The sequence below is a fragment of the Sesamum indicum genome, linkage group LG1 (assembly GCF_026168435.1).
Source record: "Sesamum indicum cultivar Baizhima isolate 11 linkage group LG1, ASM2616843v1, whole genome shotgun sequence".
NCBI classification, from domain to species: domain Eukaryota; kingdom Viridiplantae; phylum Streptophyta; class Magnoliopsida; order Lamiales; family Pedaliaceae; genus Sesamum; species Sesamum indicum.
This window is the reverse complement of record NC_142657.1, coordinates 23,285,661-23,301,468: the sequence shown is the minus strand read 5'-3', so window position 1 is coordinate 23,301,468 and position 15,808 is coordinate 23,285,661. Positions and strand designations below refer to the sequence as shown.

The 15,808-nt window shown below is 36.3% G+C and overlaps 3 protein-coding genes across 6 annotated transcripts; all 3 read right to left on the bottom strand.

The window, feature by feature from the left end:
* Window positions 1–897: 897 nt before the first annotated feature.
* Window positions 898–5,365, bottom strand: LOC105173452 (uncharacterized). The gene is made up of 5 exons (XM_011095195.3): window positions 4,727–5,365; window positions 2,100–4,389; window positions 1,843–1,903; window positions 1,521–1,744; window positions 898–1,410 (listed from the first exon to the last, which is right to left on the bottom strand). Exons 1-5 carry the CDS (start codon window positions 4,839–4,841, stop codon window positions 1,362–1,364), a joined length of 2,739 nt encoding a protein of 912 aa, XP_011093497.2. The 5' UTR covers window positions 4,842–5,365; the 3' UTR covers window positions 898–1,361.
* Window positions 5,366–8,620: 3,255 nt separating this feature from the next.
* LOC105174412 (uncharacterized) lies at window positions 8,621–8,995 on the bottom strand. The gene has a single exon (XM_011096516.3). The coding sequence runs from the start codon at window positions 8,993–8,995 to the stop codon at window positions 8,621–8,623; it is 375 nt and encodes a 124-aa protein (XP_011094818.1).
* A 983-nt stretch (window positions 8,996–9,978) lies between these two features.
* LOC105173433 (jasmonoyl--L-amino acid synthetase JAR4) lies at window positions 9,979–15,024 on the bottom strand. Of its 4 annotated transcripts, none has more exons than XM_011095165.3 (5): window positions 14,872–15,024; window positions 13,382–13,700; window positions 13,085–13,186; window positions 11,714–12,531; window positions 9,979–10,625 (listed from the first exon to the last, which is right to left on the bottom strand). In XM_011095165.3, exons 1-5 carry the CDS (start codon window positions 15,020–15,022, stop codon window positions 10,087–10,089), a joined length of 1,929 nt encoding a protein of 642 aa, XP_011093467.2. In that variant the 5' UTR covers window positions 15,023–15,024; the 3' UTR covers window positions 9,979–10,086. The 4 variants fall into 4 exon arrangements, with proteins under 4 accessions (XP_011093467.2, XP_011093476.2, XP_011093484.2 ...); XM_011095174.3 differs by lacking the exon at window positions 14,872–15,024 and adding an exon at window positions 14,586–14,864; XM_011095182.3 differs by lacking the exon at window positions 14,872–15,024 and adding an exon at window positions 13,906–14,527.
* Between the last annotated feature and the right edge of the window lie 784 nt (window positions 15,025–15,808).

Below are 15,808 nucleotides of genomic sequence, written 5' to 3'. Positions count from 1 at the left end.
AGGATGGATGGAAAATAATGGACCACACATTTCTCCTTTTTTCCATTTGTCTGTTTCCTTTCTTTTGGGGTATTAGATATGTTTTAGATGTTTTGTTGTGATTAATAGACTTTGCTGTGCAGTGTTGATGGCATTTCTTTTTTTTCATTTCCATAGCTTTTTGCTTGTGCAGTGCGTGATTTTTCAATGGCCCCCAAATATCATTTCAACTTTAAATTGCCCATTTTCTTCCTTCTATTGGTTAGGAGAAATTTAATTTTATTATATTAGAATTGCCCAAGATATAAGTATTTGAAAATTGCAGATTATGCTTTTTTATAAATATAATTTATTATATCATTAGATATTTCTAAATATAAAAAATTGATTGTGGCCTTATTATTTCATAGTGGGCACCTTTTGTAGGTGTAGCAAAAAGGGATTATTGCGATAGTGGGTTGCTTCTTGCTTGAGGGAAAAGAGGAAAGAAAAAGCAAAGATGAATTGGGGGATCTAATTAATTTATATTCCCACTTTTTACTTTGATTACTTCACAAGTTTCCCTTAGCTTTTGTGATTAATCATACACTAGGAGAGTTTGATTAAGGTGCAATGATAGGAGATGGAGGTGTGAGAGTAGTCTCACATGTAAAAGTTCTCTGTCAACCTCAGTAAAATAAATTAGGTTATTGATGGAATCATCTCATCATTCCAAGAAACTAAAAGGTTTGATGCTGAAATTAGAAACCAAATTGTTAGTAATTACTTTCACTAATTTTTGGGGTGGGGGTGGGGGTGGGGGTGGGGGTGGGGCGATTAAACAATACATTATCACATGCTGAGCAGGGACCTATGACTTGCAGTAACAATATTTTAGGACATGAATGCTCATCAACAGATTGCAACACCCTTGCACGGTTTACAGACAAAAGGATTCACATAAACTTGCAATGAATTTACAAAAATTACACTCTGTCAAGCCAAATCCATGACCAAAAAGAAGATAAAAGTACCACCTTATCTGTCCCTATTACAAGGATCCAATTCCATACTTGATTCTTGGATCCATTGGGGAAAAAGAAAAGAAGGAAATGGATGAGAAAGTAATGACATCAAACTATTTTTTACAAGAAGAAGATGCTCGGTAGCCACATCCGAAGGTGACAAGGAAAGGGATTTTACATGCTGAATAGAACTCCATGGACGCTGAATATGAATATCTCAAGGTTGAACCAATCAATCAAGCATAGACGAACAGCAGCAATTGCAAAACGTAAAGTATAAAACTTTCATCGTAATTTTCTTACTGAAAAAAAGTATTTGCAGCAGGAGCATTCATGCATTAGAGACTAGAAATGGGAACCTTGGAGTTCCTCAGAGAGCTACTGCTTTGGAGCTCTCATGCCAAATCCATGCTTTACCCTCTCCACACTGTCCAAAAACTTGCGTTAGTAAAGATAGAGTTTATTGATGTCTTTTGAATAGAAACAACAATATGGTAAGAAAGCCAATATAATGTACGTGGGAGACTAGATACTCACGTTGGGGCGAGTTTGCCTAGGCTTTGTAGCTCCTCGCCAGTATCCTCGTCCAGGACTCTGCCAGAGATCTCAATGATGTACGACTTGTCCCTTTCGGTTGGGAGCCCTCTACTTCCCAGTAAATTCAGATCTTTCTGGTTGAGTTCTCGGCCGTTTACGTAGATGTGCGTGTTTCCACCACCACAATGTTCTGGCATAGGGTAGTTAAATTCTTCTATAAATGGCTGCAAGAAGATGACAGCTAATTGGTTAGAGGAGGAAAGATCAAAGTTGTCTTCAGACTTCAAGTCGTTGTGTTCTATAGAGAAATGGTAAATCTTACAGGAATTATGCCAAGACAAGGACCTCCCATCGCACCCCAGAATCCTGCTCGAAAATCGTACCTAGTTGAGGAAAGTAATGTTAAGCTGAGTGCAACAATTTAACTTAACTAAACTCTTTAGGCATCACAGGAAAGGCAAACTCCAAAATTCAGTAGCCAGTTGCAATTCATTAGGCCCAAGATCATATTGTATCTGTAAACCTTAATACTTTTCAAGTGGTAAAAGTGATACGCCTGCATTTCAATCGAACACGTACCAGTAATTCCCAGGATGGATTGGTCCAGCCAGCTTCTCAGCTTTCTTAATCAATCGATCTGGTATTAGATGCCCGTTAACAGTAACATTGGCTTTTTCTTGCTCAGAGGGTTCAGTGGATCTATTTGAATCTTTGGAGCTCTTTTTCATAATGCCAGCAAAGAATGAATCAGCTGCCGTACTGACTCGAAGGCGGTCTCCCTCTCTGCTTGCTTCACCGGAATCAAAGGTTGTTCCTGTATTAAAGTACTCATTGGATGATAAATCTATCTCAGTTGCTGAGGAGTCCTTCCTCGAAATCTGTCGAGCGGTAGTCTTGTTTGGTAAAAGTCTGTCATGTTCAGAGGGTTCCCTTCTATTTCCGTCCCCAGGACGGTTCGCCGCGTGATACTTATTTGAATATTCAAAGTAATCTTGAAGAGATGAACCTGCAGGAGGTGGAGGCCCTTTATCCTTCGTTGACATATCGATCGAGCTAGAATCTTTTCTTCTGGAATGCGAACTTTCCCTGTCTTCCTCGGCCTCGGAAGTATAGGTAGACAGGGAATTGCGGCTTTTAATATCTGTAGATTTATTAGCCCTTCCCTGATGTTCAGGGGATATTTGTCCGGTTTCTCTATCCATAGAGTGGAAATCATAACCAGAATTATCATAATCATCAGATGAAAAGGTCGTCCTAGTTTGGTTCAGATGCCCATCACCACGTGTCGATAGCACATGATGCTTGTTGTCAACTTCTACAGGATTATCCTCAGCCTCTACATCAATCGTAACGACTAATTTCTTGTCAGACAGTGTAAAGACAATCACTGTAGAGCACGCCTTGCATCTCATTTTCTTTCTGCCCTTCTTCTTACTGAGAACTTTCTTAGGCAATAGCAGCAACTCAAAACAATTGTAGCATGTCAAAAATGGAGCACCACCAGCTATAGGGCGGCAATGTCTTCCACCAGAGGGTAAATGCACTCTGGGAGGACGTTGATGAATAAAACGATCCGCTTCAGAACTCACATCACTAGACCATCTTGCCTGTGACTGAGCACTGTGAGATCTTAAGGGAGGAGGATTGGAAATACTGTGGTTATACTCTCGTGAGCCAAACGGACCAGGATTATTTTGATAATTAAAAGTCCTATCATTTCTGACATCAGAGTATTTGTCACTATAGGCACTTGGCAGAGTAGGGGTAGGAACTTGTCTCTTGTTGCGGCACTGCTGACAAGAGCAAGATGGATGATGACGGCTGAAATTAGGAGGATATGGTTCCATTGTCTCCATATAAACCACACCATCATCCCTATATGGTCCCGACATATATGCATGAGATGACGATATTTGATAAGGTGCCGGGGCTTGGTGTGGACCGCTTCTGTGCATGTGAGACCTTGATGGATCCCCATATCCTTGGACATGATTGGGAGCATATCGTGGAGGATAAAAACCATTGCTCCCAATTTCTTGCCTATGCATCAAAGGAGGTGGCTCAGCATACTGATTCTGATAAAGTGGTTTTTTAATCTGGGCATCAGGATGCATGTTTTGTATTGACATCCTATTCATTTCCAGTGATGCATCAGGATACCAATTCTCAGAATAATAAGGATCCTGGTGAGCCATCCTCCTATCAGTGGGAAGCTTTTCTTTACCCTTGTCGATCAAATTGCCTGACCGGCTCAGCTGATCTTTCAGCTCATCCAACTTTTTCAAAAGCGCAGCTTGATCTTCCCCGATGTAGTCGACACTATTAAGCCCGTCCACATCCTTCCTGTTCCTAGCTGGATTTTCATGACCATAACTAGATCTAGACGGGCCCTCTTCCGTATGACTAATAACTTCAGCATCCATTTTCTGAGCCCTCCAGAAACTCTCTGTTTCACTTTTCTCCCCATTCCGGCTGTCCACAGCCCGCCCTGACCTTCTCACCCAGTTCTCATTCTCATGATAAATCACCGAATCCTCAAGGCCTTGAGCATTTTTCGCCCGGTGGAGTTCATCTGAGTTTTTATCTTGGATTAGATCAGCTTCAACAGCCCACTTTTCCTGTTTACTTGTCAAACTAGACCTACTATTTTCAGCTCTATCACGCAAAACCCTCCTCCTCTCAGCTCGGCTGGACGAACTAACGTTTGACCTCACCTCACTCTCGGAACCATCACTCATGTCCATCATTCTTCTCTCAGAAACATTCATCACTGTCTCGTATCTATCAGAGAGCTTCTCTACAGTACCTCCATTACTTTCCTCATCAGACATCTCTGAGAATGTTTCCAAGTCAACACCTTTGTTCTTGGCTGACAAAGTCAACCATTCAGCAAGAATGAAAATGAAACCAAAGAAAAGAGAAATCAATACCAATCAAGTTCCAATATTTCCAGTATCAGCACAAAAAATGAAGAAACAAATCCCTGACAACAGTAAGTAAAGAAAAAACTACATAGAAAATTTCCAATTTCTTCAAGTACTACAGCACATTAAGGATCAACCAAGAAACAAACACAGTACAAACGAATTAATCCAATAAACACTTAGGAAAGCACAAAACTTGATACTAATATATCCCAAACTTCATCATTTCCTCAAAATATCAACAAGAAAATGTAAGCAACAAGAATAGGGAAAATTGATCACCTCTCAGCACAGCACCACAACCACCACACTGATAAACAGAGTAATGGGTCACCTCTGGCAGTAATTTCTCACACTTTGGGCAACGAACTAAACGAACTTTTGATGGTTCAGACATTTTTTTTTTCCCTTCACAACTTTCAAAATATCTTGAACAAGCCCTCAATCATATAACACATGCATATGCAGAGAAAGAAGCAATGTCTGTTGAAAGAAGCATTCTTGACTTGAGGGTTTCAAGAAATTTCAAACGGAAGATCACAAAAATCCCGCAAGCGAAAATATAGAGGAAAAATGAGTAGGATTTGCAGAGAATTTATCAGAAAATTTAGAGGGTGAGTGAAAGAATCTGTTGAACAGAAAGAAGACAATCTATTTTCCTTTCAGACAGGTTCTGAGAAAAAACTCCAAGGTTTCTGAAGCATCATGAGAAAAAGTAACATAAGCTGATTTCTGCTTTGGTTTCTTTTTCTCGGTTGCTTGGCTTCATGTATGTGTGTGTGTGTGTATGGTCCTCTGTGAACAGTTTGAAGAGAGAGAAAGAGAAATAAAAGTCTGCAATTATTAAGACATAAGAAGTATTCCAGCATTTGCTGGCTGTTAGAACTTATTACTTTTCACAAACAAATGCAAGAAGAGAAGAGGAAAATTCAAAGTTCAACTCACCCCCTCCCCACCACCACCAGAAAAAAAAAAAAAAAAACAAAAGAGTATTTTTTGAGCCTTGAACAATTATTCTTTTTGTTTTATTGTGATTGACTTCTTCTTTCCATTTCCTTTTTTCTAAATGTCATCACTGTATTTTATTCAAAACTGTTTATTGACAATTCTCCTTTAGATCAAGAATACAGAAGCAGAATTCTATATATATATATATATTATGGTCGGAAAAAGAAAATATATGTGCATCCAAAATCCTATCTTTCCGCCTTATATGACTTTTTTTTTATTTTTTCGCAAATGGCAAATTCCCACATGATATTGACATTGATGGTGATGGTGAAAAGAGAGAAACAGAGGGAAAAAAAAAAAAAAAAAAAGCATGGTTTTGGCCTTTGTGCAAAGGCCTAATGCACCAACTTTTTCTGACTTATAACGTATATGTAGAGTAGTGTACCCCCCCCCCCCCCCCTCTCCAATTTCTCATTTTTTGCTTTTATTTCATTCAATTGTTTACTCAGTTTTCCGTACTCTGTGTGTTTGTGTGTGTGATTGTGATATGTAGCAGTAATGTGGAAGTCTGTGGGACATGATGCATTGCTTAATTATTTCCATGGCTTGTGAGTTTGAGTCCTTTCCTCTCTTCATACTATTCTTTTTTTCTTTAATTTCAATAATTTCTCTCTCTCTCTCTCTCTCTCTCTCTCTCTCTCTCATAATTAAACTCTTGTTTTATTATTATTATTTTCTTGCATCACTATCCCCTACCTCATCTTCTTGCATTTGCTGACATCTCCAACTCCTCCTCCACCAAATCATTATTCCTTAAGCATACTTTTTTATTTTCAATTTTTCTTCATTCATAAATATACAAATGTGTGTTTGTTATCTTTTATTAAGATTCTTTTACATCTTATTACAGTATTCTTTATTATACACGTGTTTATATTTTCATTATTAATTCAATACAATAACAATAATAATAAAATGATAATATTACACACAAAAATAAAAATAAAGAATACCCAACTATCGATTCTTGAAAATTGATTGGTACGTACCCTCATTCAAACCTTTATTGATTGGTCAATGATTCAAAAATTCTATCTCCGAAAAAAACAAGAAAAGAAATGTGCTAATATATCCATAATTATATACTAATATTTACAACGTGTAGTAGCCGTGTTGACTATGATTAATACATCGTAGCCACATCTTGAACCACAATTTTCTAATTACATTTAAGTACTTTGCAAGAAATTGTCAAATTTTTTAATTAATTGCTAATTTCAAAAAATAAAAAATAAATTAGTATCCCTTCTTTTTAATTTATAGTTATACATCACATCCGCTTTGCCAAGTCAATAATTTTAAGTGCATTCTGTCGTAATCATCGTCACCATTTAGTAATAATAATAATAATAATGCAGCTTGCAATTTTAATTTGTGTCTTGTTGCGTTAGGTATTATTCGTTTTAACTTTACACAAATTTATTCTAAAAAGACGCATCGCTAGGGAGAAGAGATCCTAAGACTTACAAAACACTCAAACTCTTCATTTATAATCAATGTGAGACGTTTATCTACATCAATAATATAATATAGTTGTCTATTTATTTATTTATTAATGTAAGTTGAAGACTTACTGTAGTTATTCCACCAACCTAAAATGACGTTGTCGAATAATGTAAAAGATGATATTCCTAGGGCAGATACCTTATTCATGAATGAGAGTGAAAGTCAAATGATTAATGTACATTTATATGCAATTGATATTAATTGTAATTATTAAAACCAAAGATTCAAAATATGGTTAGCATATCATTAATTCCACATAGAAGCATTAATTAAATAAAGTATGATGGTGAGATAAAATAAAATAATAGTAGTGGCAAATAGTTGACTTGACCTATTCCAAACAATTGTGTCTCAGTCGTATGTTGCTTGTTTCGTGCTCTAGTGATGGGCCTCTACCCGACTCACTATACAGATTTCGGTTATTAATGAATGGATTTTGGCTTAGCTGTTGACCCCAATTATATCATTACATTAATATTTATCAATTAATACATTAATTATAAATGAACAATCAAGTTATCAAAATATAATAAATTATATACACTCACATCAAATGAGATTTAGTATATAATTTAGCAATTAACCATATAAAAGTGTATCATATTTATTTTATAATTGAGTAAAAGATTTCTCTCGATAATTTGATTTGTCTTGAAATATATGGTATTGCCAGGCCCACAAATACCTAATTTCATTACTAGGTGGGCTTAATCAGGCCCATATATGACCTAAATCATGAAATTATGTGGGTAACTAATATCTTAAAAAGGATTAATGACTTAATTGATAAGAAAAAGGGAGTAATAACCTAATAAAAATCACATTTATATCTTTTTAATTAAAAAGTAAAATTTGCCACCTTTTATTATGATACCCCATTAAGTCATGAGTGCTTCCTCCATTAAGGAACCCAACAAAGAGTAGTGCACTACTATTACATTTCATTTATATTTATAGTTGTTGTTTATAAATGACAAATACTCCTATTTAAACAATAAGAATAAACCCTACCTAAATTCAAAGCCAATAAAATTTAAATTACATTGAATATCTATTGAAACTATTAGATTATCAAATTTAATTTACTCCCCGGATATAAATGATCATATACATATTAATGTTAACGACCTAACGACAGCTTCAATACAACGACTAATTTAAAATTGCATGAAGCTTGACTCGAAACTAATATCAAATTAGTGGTTGCACGATATTCGCATCACCCGCAAGTGGAGATCAATAATTCCATAAATCCCACTTAATTAGATCATTCGTGCTAAATAAAGCATGATTTGATTAATTAGTGATCTCATTAGCCTAATCTCCTATCAAAATGACAACTAGATTAAGGTTGTGCACATCTTTCCTCGTTAATTGTTAAGCAAGTAAACAACTCTTTGTATACATGTGCATGATATATGTTAATTTCTTGATGGATATCAAAAGAAGATGTGATTTTCTGAGAACAAAATTACTTGAGCAGGAACTCAAAAGTCACACCGATGAGATTAATTTCATGCTCCACATATGTACTTATATATTTTTCCAAAGATATATGATTCATTAAAACCAGACACAAAAAACCTAAACAAGAATCAAACAATCTTGTTCTCATGGACCTTAAAACCAACCAACCAACCACATTTCCTCTCAAGGAAACTACAATTTCTTCCATGAACTAATCCTACACTGAAAAATCCTAGAAATCCCAGTTTTCTTCTGCCTCTTTGCTTTCTGCACTTTGCTCTCTCCATCCAACTTCCTCTTATTCCACCTCAAGAAACTGAGAACAGAAGATTTTCCAGCACTGCTGGTGGCCGTCGTCGCCTCACCGTCCCGTGCTGGTTTCTGATCATCTGAGTGGGAAAGCTCATTGGTCGCTGCATTTCTTGATCCACTGAGATAGGGGAGTACCATGAGATGCCTCTCGACGACATGGCTGACAGCAACGAGCTCATATGAATCATATAAAGGGCTCCCGCAATCCCATACGTTGATGGCTTTTTCATCATGAGATTCTTGAATTCTCTTCATCTGCGGGTTTGGAGGGTTTCTTGAAATTTTGAGCTTTAATTGGAGAAAGTGTGTATATTCTTGGACAGCAACATATAGAGTGGCATGTTTTGTTTTTGTTTGTAATGTACAACTGCTGAGATACTCTCAATAATTGGACAATCAGGACTGCATATCGTGGTTTACTTAGTGTGTTTTTCTAATTTGAGGAAAAAAATCAGTGGTGGATGTTCCAGAAATGTACCATGTTTGAGGCTGGTGTTTTATATTTTTAGAGGGAGAAACTGGTCTTTTTCACATGAACTTATAGCCCCCACAGTGCATTAATTTCAGAAACTAAAATGAGAATGTAAGAATAATTAGTGACAGATCTGCTTATTTAATATCTTTGATTTTGTCTTGAAATTTAACATGGTGAGTGTGAATGGTAACAAGGCTGTGAAACAACCACAAGATTTGAACGAGATTGATCACTTTTTTTAAATTGAACATCAATTACACGACAAGTATATTATGTTTATTATATAATTGGTTCAGATATAGCCAAAACTAAACCGATTAAGAATTTTCGAACTTTTTGATGTTAAATGGTTAATTTTATATATATAAAAAATAAAAAATCTTGGATGAAATCCTTCTCAAGTTTAGTAGTTAGCCCTTCTGTTTCTTACCTATCATGTAATTGGATTCATGGTTTTGAACTAATACATTAATAATATCCAAGGCTAAAATTATATATCTTGTATAAATTTATGTTTCATCATCAATTCAAATATTTTCTATTGTATAAAAATAATATTGCATTTAGTATCTTATGTAATATATATGCGTCCTCGTATTTATCAATTGTACGTACTCATCTATTATTTATATTATTACAGTAGTACAGTTTATTTAATTATATGAACATATTACGTTAAATTAAATTAAAAAGTTGAAAGGATATTTTTGTCATAATCTTAAAAAATATAGGTATCAATTTGACAATAAGGATAAAACTCAGATACGAAAACAATTTGTACTCTTTTATTAACAGTGCATTGCTGCGCATGCAACCTAGTAACAGACAGCTTATACTACAAGAGAAGTAGCAAATTCCAACATACATTCAACTAAAACGCAGTGCTAAAGTAGCTCTTGACGCCATTTAGAGACAGTATTTGCAGCACGGTACTGTTGGTCGGCCCGACGCAACGGGGTGTCTTGAACTGGCTAACAGCGGCTCCTAGTCCTACGTAGTGATCCAATATCTTGTGAAAGGTTCCCCTCTTCACGATTCTGAGTTCCAGGGGTCCAATGGTATTCACCTTTCGCGAACTCACATATCCAGCATCGACGAACGATCTGTCCAGACAGTTGCAGCACTCCTGGAGAATCTCGGCACGAGGGTCCCCACTTATTTCCCAGAAGATGACGTAGTGTCCGGGTTCTGTTGAAAAATCCACACGGCTGGTGAAGTCAACAACCTCTAGTTTTTCCTCGGCTAGCAGCTTGGCTGCCGCTTCTACTGCTAACTGTAGATCCTTCTCTGTGTTCTTGTCGATGTTGATGGTGAGCAGAAGATTTCTGCGGCAGATAAATTGGAGCTCAGGAGTTGAGTTGTGGAAGCCTTTAACCTTGACTACGTCGCCTAACCTGTAACGATACAATCCTGCATCCACAAATTTTGGCCCAAAGTAAGAGAAATATCAAGCCCCCTTGACTTCTAAATGGTGAAGTAAGAGAAATATCAAGCCATGATGCGTACCTAATCTCTGTCTTCTATCATATAATATATAGGTCAATGCTATTGAAGTGGAATAAAAGGTAGAGATGATGGAGAGAGCAACAAGAAAGACTTCACCAATCAATTAATCTAGGCAGAGACTTCACGACACAAACCTTCAGCTACGCACATATTCAACAACATACATAACAAATTTTTTTGTCGCCGTTCTCTATACATAAATAGAGACACAGGCTGAAATTGTCAGTTCCTGTGCCAATCATGTCTGAGTATCATATTAAACCTTTAAACAAATAAAGATATACAAGTTACTGCAAATTGTGGAAATACCCGTGAGACAGAGCTAGTTTATTACATACACAAAAATAAATTTATGGCCCAATTATCTTGATTAAACCAAGGAAAAGCAGTATATCACAAAGTAATGACGTTCACGTTTAACAATCAAAAACTGCCTAATACATGCATATCTGTAAGACAACAAAACAGTCAACGGAAGATTAAAGTTCATCAATAGGAGGGCAGAGACGTATATCTTAAAAGAAGTGATACTTTTTCCTGCAGTGATGGCTCAAGTAGTGGACATTAAAAAAATGCCACGCTGCTCATGTCGTGTTCTCATATTATGCTCAATTCACAAAGTTTTTTTAAACGAATTACAGTATCTCTGGTCTCCTCCAGCTCATCTTGTCATGTGACCGAGTGAGTATCTAATAATTTAATAATAATATTTATAATATGCATAGTGAAGCAGTGTAATTAATGATAATCAACAAACAAGACAGTATAGGGAGCAGTAGGATCTGGAAAAAGATCCAAATATGACTTCCCATTATCCAACGACCACATGGCAAGCATTAAAGTGAACTTTAGGAGTTAGAAAGCTCATTAATTGAGATTTATAGATAATGTCATCAAAAGCAAGATAGGTGTCTAGGTATTAATCACCCTGTAGTAACACATAAATATATTCTTGCAAGAAGTGTATCACAGTAAGGTATGAGAATGTGCACCTGCAAAATTGGTGAGAATGATCTCATACTCCTCTCCTACTTCGACTTCTGTTAGCCCAACAGGCTGGGGCTCGGCAGACAGTTTGCAGGGCCTCTCTTGCTCATGCTCGCTAATATCCTCTTTCAAAGGGATAAATTCAAAATAACCAATATCCGGAAGCACCGCAAAGGTGGCCAACTCTGGGGGTAATTTAGGATTGACATTTGCTCCAATCCATCCTTCGGAAGATCCATAATCTGCACTTAGTAAAGGTAGCTCTCCAGCGTAGTGCCTCAATTTTTTCAGATACGGTTCCATGGAACCCGTCATTATCCCATATATGTACTTGGTATTTGGAAATAGCTCTTGAATTAATCCGTACCAATTGCTTAACCCCGCGCACTTGCTATAAATTGAATCAGCCAATTCAGGGTCTGGCTTGAGAAGCCTTGCTATAGCTGTTCGAATTGATGGGACTGTAATTCGGCTGCTCAGGGACCCTTCTCGGATATCAGTAACAAGTTCTTCCCAGACTTGTTCAAAAGTTCTGAAAGCATGGACAATGCCATGGGCAAACGTGGAGGAAACAACTTGAACTTCGTCTCGGAAAATTAGTCCACATAAAAGGTGACAGTATAATGATTGGTGAAAATCAGGTCCAAAGATCACCTCATCAGGGCTGCAGCATGGTGTCTGCATTACTTTCATTGTTTTCTTGAACTGGGCGTTGCGGTATACATTGGTCGTGGCAGTTCCAGCGGTTAGACCCCCTTTTGTTTTAAATTGCTTGCTGCTATAAATGAACTGTAATGCCTTCCCATTCCCAATTGGATATTCCCTGCAAAAGTTGAATTTTCCCAACAATTGTAAGTAAAGATAACGTTGGAATACCAGCCAATAATACTGAACAAAATGACAATCAGCTACACAGCACAAAGAAACTAAAACAACAGAAAAGTAATCCTGATTCTGCCCCACCAAGTTTTAAGCTTACTTGGATGTTTCAAACATGTAAATAACGATTTATCAAATTTTATATCTACATGTTAACTGAATGCTGTTGAGTTCATTCATCAAAAAAAGAAGAAAAAAAAACAAAACAAAAAGAATGCTGTTGAGTTTAATCATAAAGAGTAAAAGAGCCTTTTGTTTTCAGTTGAAATACTGAAAAAGGTTGTCCAATCATGCAAGTTGTGGTCAATAACAATAATTTCGACTTTATCTGGAGTGAAATTTCAGCAATAGGACAAAGAGAAGGAAAAGAAATAGTTAAAGAAAGCCAAGAACGGTTTTTTTTATTGAAGGAGATGATAAACAATTTCCAAATACCAACAAGGTTAGGATCACGTTAAAACATAAAACAAAAGCACCAATGTAAAGCACCAGATTACCTGTTCCTGAACGCAAAAGAAGTCTTGAATATTTGCATTGTGCTCTCCATCAATTCATCATTGAAAGGTACAAACTTGGGCTTCCCATGAGTAGTTCCAGAACTGAAAGAAGCCGAAAATTCAAAAACCTCGGACACTAGTAAATATCAATTGCATTGTAAATGACAAAGCTATTATTCCCTCACCGCACCATCTCATCCCACGCTAATCCCCCAACCAAAATAAGGAAAAGGGAAACCATCAAATTAAAATGACAGTAACAATAGATTAATTGATGAACAAGCGATGAAACTGCACCTCAATGAAATGGTAGTTATTGGTTTCCCAGTGAGCACGGACGGATTTTTGCCATCAGCAATACACTGAATGTAAGGTTCCAAGTCCTTGTGAGAGACAAGGGGAATACAGGCCTTGAAAGTATCAGGGTCTGTCCTTCCATTGAGACGCCATCTCCGCAAGTACTCTGTTTCACCATTTTCTTCCAAGATTTTCTGAAGGGTCTCCCTCTGAATTCTCCCTGCATCTCTCGTCAACGCCTCGAATTCTTCTATCACTGCTACTGGATCCAATCTCTCATCCATTCTTTCCAACATATTAGCAATTTCAATCAAGCAAGCTGCAAGTCAAACACCAACTCAGTGAAATCATAATCTTGAAAAAACGTGAACTAGGAAAGTTACAAGTTATACGCTCTCGACTTATTATGATGAATAAATCCGCAATCAACTCTCTAAGAAAGATGCTGATTTTAAGTTCAAAAGATACAAGGTCAAACACTGAGAAATAACAGAAAGTTCAGAGAAGCTGGGATTGAAGCTAACGTAATATAACATCCTCACAATCTTTCTGGACGGAAAGGTGTTCAATTTTGACGCGGGTCAACTGAAAAGTTGAGCAAGAAATGAAGAATTGAATAGAAAGAAACAGAAGTGAGTCTCTGTTCAAGAAAAAATAAATAAAAAGCAAAAAACGTTCAGTGAAAACACAGAAAGGAAGATCCTACGTATTTGCTGACAATAAATGCTGGATTGTTAGTCAATATATAGGAAGGAAGTTGAGGAAGTAGGAGGATATTGTCCAAGTAAAGAAAAATCAGATTCAACGAATGAAAAGGGAGTTTCAGGGCAGTGAGCTGAATTCAAGGAACTTATGCAGTCATCATTAATGCATGAAAAAGAGACACAAATCTTTCCAAATTTGAAGGAGAAACTTATCCCAGAAACAAACTACTACCAAACTTCAGATTCATCGTGTATTTCTTCCACACACGAGAATCACATATATTCGGAAAAGTTTTCAAGAAAAAGGGGGAATAAAGCAGCTTCCAGAAAGAGATACAGAAGAAAAGGGCTCCCAATAATCCAGAAAAAATAAACAAAGACTTTGAAAAAGGGGGAACCCCGGAACAAGAAAGAAGATTCATCATTTATCCATAGAGAAAGAATTGAAAGCCAGAATCTCAAAGAAGAAGCAAAACCAATATAAAAAAAGATTCACAAACCTGCAACCTATATAAACTCCGCGCGAAGAAACAGAAAGAAAGATCGCCGCTAAAAAACGGAGGAGTTAAAAATGAAACAAAAGAAGCAGCAGCAATAGAAGGCGAGTTTCTCTACTTCCTACATATAACGGTATTTGATTAAAAGTTGGGATCAATTTCTTCACTTCACCACAGTGTCGGTGTGTGTAGTGTGTGAGAGAGAAAGGTTAAATATATATATATATATATATATATAGAGAGAGAGAGAGAGAGAGAGAGAGAGTTTGAATTTTGGTTAAGAGATTACGATGCAGGGTGGGGTAGAACGGAAGGGAAGAGGACAGGGAATTGGAGGAGATGGAGAATGAGACAAGCAGAATTGGAGGAAGATGGGTGTGAAGCTGATGGAAGATTCTCTTTCTCTTACTCTTTCTCTTGCTCAAACACACTACTCTCATCTCATACTACTACGTCTACACACACACATAATATATATATATATATATATATCTGATGATATATTATTTTACTATTATAAATATATATATACAGAGTTGAGGGGGGATGTTCCCTCAATGGAAATTGAAATTACCGGGAATACCCTTTGTGGAAAGCCAGTAATAGTGTGAACAGATGAGAAATATTTGAATGATTCCGGCTTATTATTATAATAATTATTAATCAATCCGGATAATATTTGAGGGACCACTTACAAGAATAAGTATAAAATATATATATATTTTTTTTTATAAAAAATAATGCTTCCTTATTAGTCGAGCCAATAGATACTGCCCTTGTGAATTAGTATATTATACGTAAGTGTCCACAATTTTTGGGCTAGTAATTTCTTGTGGAGTTCAAACATAACGAGATAAAGCCATACAAATTAAGATAGTATAAATTGAAAAAATTTAGAATGGAATTACTCTTTTTTTTTTGTACATAAATAATATATTAAAATTGAAGTGAAATTTTATGTAAGAAAATAATTTTGTTGTTTGAAAGTTAGAGAGAAAAAGTTGTAGTATCAAGATACACACTTAGCTTTTCTGTTTGGGGGGAAACTCTCAATTTATAAACAACTCTACATTGATTTGATAAAATTCAATCCTCCATGAATATGATGGAGGATTCCGACGAATGTAGTAAACAATTATCTCAATGTGGTCTGATAAGACTGAGTCCCTATGAATTTGGTGGGAGAGTTATCTCCTAATTACTAGAGAGATGCAATCCTCAAGGAT